The sequence below is a fragment of the Mesoplodon densirostris genome, chromosome 16, assembly GCF_025265405.1.
Source record: "Mesoplodon densirostris isolate mMesDen1 chromosome 16, mMesDen1 primary haplotype, whole genome shotgun sequence".
NCBI classification, from domain to species: Eukaryota; Metazoa; Chordata; class Mammalia; order Artiodactyla; family Ziphiidae; genus Mesoplodon; species Mesoplodon densirostris.
Genome location: NC_082676.1, coordinates 6849931 through 6852340, shown reverse-complemented (window position 1 = coordinate 6852340; position 2410 = coordinate 6849931). Strand labels below are relative to the sequence as shown.

Genomic DNA, 2410 nt, shown 5'->3' with positions numbered 1-2410 from the left:
GCCTCTAATTCCTTGACGTCAAAGCTTAGATACTCCTTCCTCCAGGAATTTCCTTTGACCATCCAGGTTAGGGGGCCGCCTCCAGGCTCCTCCAGCCCCCTGGCATTCCCCGATGCAAGCATTCATCACACTGTAATATCACTGCCTGATTTCTCATCTCCCACCCCAGACTCTGAGTTTTAGGGAAATAGGGACAGCGTGTCTATCTTGCTCACCACTGAATTTCCCACACTGGGCAGAAACCCGACACGTGGTAGGTGCTTAATAAATGTTTGCTACCCCCCCCCCAAAAAAAATGAATGAACAAATAAATGGATGAAAGGATGGCTGTGGTCATTTCCATGACAAATAAACACTGCTCAGCCAAGCCAGCGAACAGATAAGCAGCCTGGCCTGCAGAGGGCACCAGGCTGCTTTTCAATCTCTTTCCAAGCCCTGGAGCCCGTACTGCTGTCAGTCAGAGAGGCGCCCGACGCTCAGTGGTCATTTCGCTGCGCTGAAGATTAAGTAGGAATTGTCTGCCTCCAGCCAATGTATAAAAACTGAGTGTTCACCCTTCACTGCTAACAGCAGGTACCACATCCTCTGTCTTGCTATGAAAACCGCCATAACTGTAGCAGCCAGTGGCTGGATTTTTATTCCCAGGTGGGGATGTGAGAGGGGCTAAGAGGGAGAGAGAAGGAAGGAAGGTAAGAAGGCAGGGAGATAAGACAGAGTGTCTATAAAACTGTTTGTCCTGGAGAAGCAGAGGAAAGTTCTCTGCACGTCTCCAAGCTTTCTCTCTCTCTCTCCCTCCCTTCATCCTTTTATTCTGCGGAAGAACAAAATCTAAGTCTAGACTGGACAGGCATCCGAAACAAGATCTAAAGGGAGATTTCTTTCCTTTCCTGCAATCAGGAGCAGAAGCCGCAGCCTCTGGACCCTGCTGGAGCCCCGGCTCCGATCAGCCGTCTGTTGGCAATGAATGCTTCGTGCTGCCTGCTCTCTGCTCAACCAACGCTGCCTAATGGCTCAGAGCACCTTTCCTTCAGCAACCAGAGCAGCAGGAGCTTCTGCGAGCAGGTTTTCATCAAGCCTGAGGTCTTCCTAGCCCTGGGCATCATCAGCCTGATGGAGAACATCCTGGTCATCCTGGCTGTGGTCAGCAACAACAACCTGCACTCTCCCATGTACTTCTTCCTCTGCAGCCTGGCCGTGGCTGACATGCTGGTGAGCGTGTCCAACGCCCTGGAGACCATCATGATTGCCATCGTCAACAGCGACTACCTGACCTTCGAGGACCAGTTCCTCCAGCACATGGACAACGTCTTCGACTCCATGATCTGCATCTCCCTGGTGGCCTCCATCTGCAACCTCCTGGCCATCGCCGTCGACAGGTACGTCAGCATCTTCTACGCGCTCCGCTACCACAGCATCATGACCGTGAGGAAGGCGCTCGGCCTGATCGCGGCCATCTGGCTGAGCTGCGGCGTCTGCGGCGTGGTGTTCATCGTCTACTCTGAAAGCAAGATGGTCATCGTGTGCCTCGTCACCATGTTCCTCGCCATGCTGCTCCTCATGGGCACCCTCTACGTGCACATGTTCCTCTTTGCCCGGCTGCACGTCAAGCGCATCGCGGCACTGCCACCCGCCCTTGGGATGGCGCCGCGGCAGCACTCGTGCATGAGGGGGGCCGTCACCATCACCATCCTGCTGGGGGTGTTCATCTTCTGCTGGGCCCCCTTCTTCCTCCACCTCGTCCTCATCATAACCTGCCCCACCAACCCCTACTGCGTCTGCTACACCGCCCACTTCAACACCTACCTGGTCCTCATCATGTGCAACTCCATCATCGACCCCCTGATCTACGCCTGCCGCAGCGCGGAGCTGCGCAACACCTTCAAGGAGATTCTCTGCAGCTGCAGTGGCATGAGCGTTGGATAGGATGCAGGACCACAGGACGGGTTATCGGTCTGGTCACTTTTGACCCTCCATCCAGCCAAAGTGTTCAAAAAGAAGGGGGAAAAAATACTTAAAAGACATAAAAATGTGTTAACTGTCATGGTCGTTTGTGTCCTTTTGTTGTTGTTGTCGTCTTGGGGGCGTTTTTCTGGCCACGCCAGGTCTTAGTTGCGGCAGGCAGGATCTTTGTTGCAGCATGCAAACTCTTCATTGCGGCATGTGGGGTCTAGTTCCCTGACCAGGGATTGAACATGGGCCCCCTGCACGGGGAGCACGGAGTTTTAGCCACTGGACCACCAGGGGAGTCCCAGTGTGTCTTTTGTTTTTTAGCTTGCAGAAAGCCTTTTGAAAGGAGAAAATGGTCTATAACAGGCTCTCTGAAAGGATGCCAACGTGGGTTAAGTCACAAACTCTGATTTCCCAAATAGTCACTGGGGGAAATCCGTGAAGGCTGCTCTGGGTGCTTTCT

The 2410-nt window shown here is 53.5% G+C and overlaps 1 protein-coding gene across 1 annotated transcript; it reads left to right on the top strand.

Annotated features, from left to right (window-relative positions):
• The first annotated feature begins 919 nt into the window (after positions 1–919).
• MC3R (melanocortin 3 receptor) lies at positions 920–1923 on the top strand. Its single transcript, XM_060078290.1, has one exon. The coding sequence runs from the start codon at positions 961–963 to the stop codon at positions 1921–1923; it is 963 nt and encodes a 320-aa protein (XP_059934273.1). The 5' UTR covers positions 920–960.
• The last annotated feature ends 487 nt before the right edge of the window (positions 1924–2410 follow it).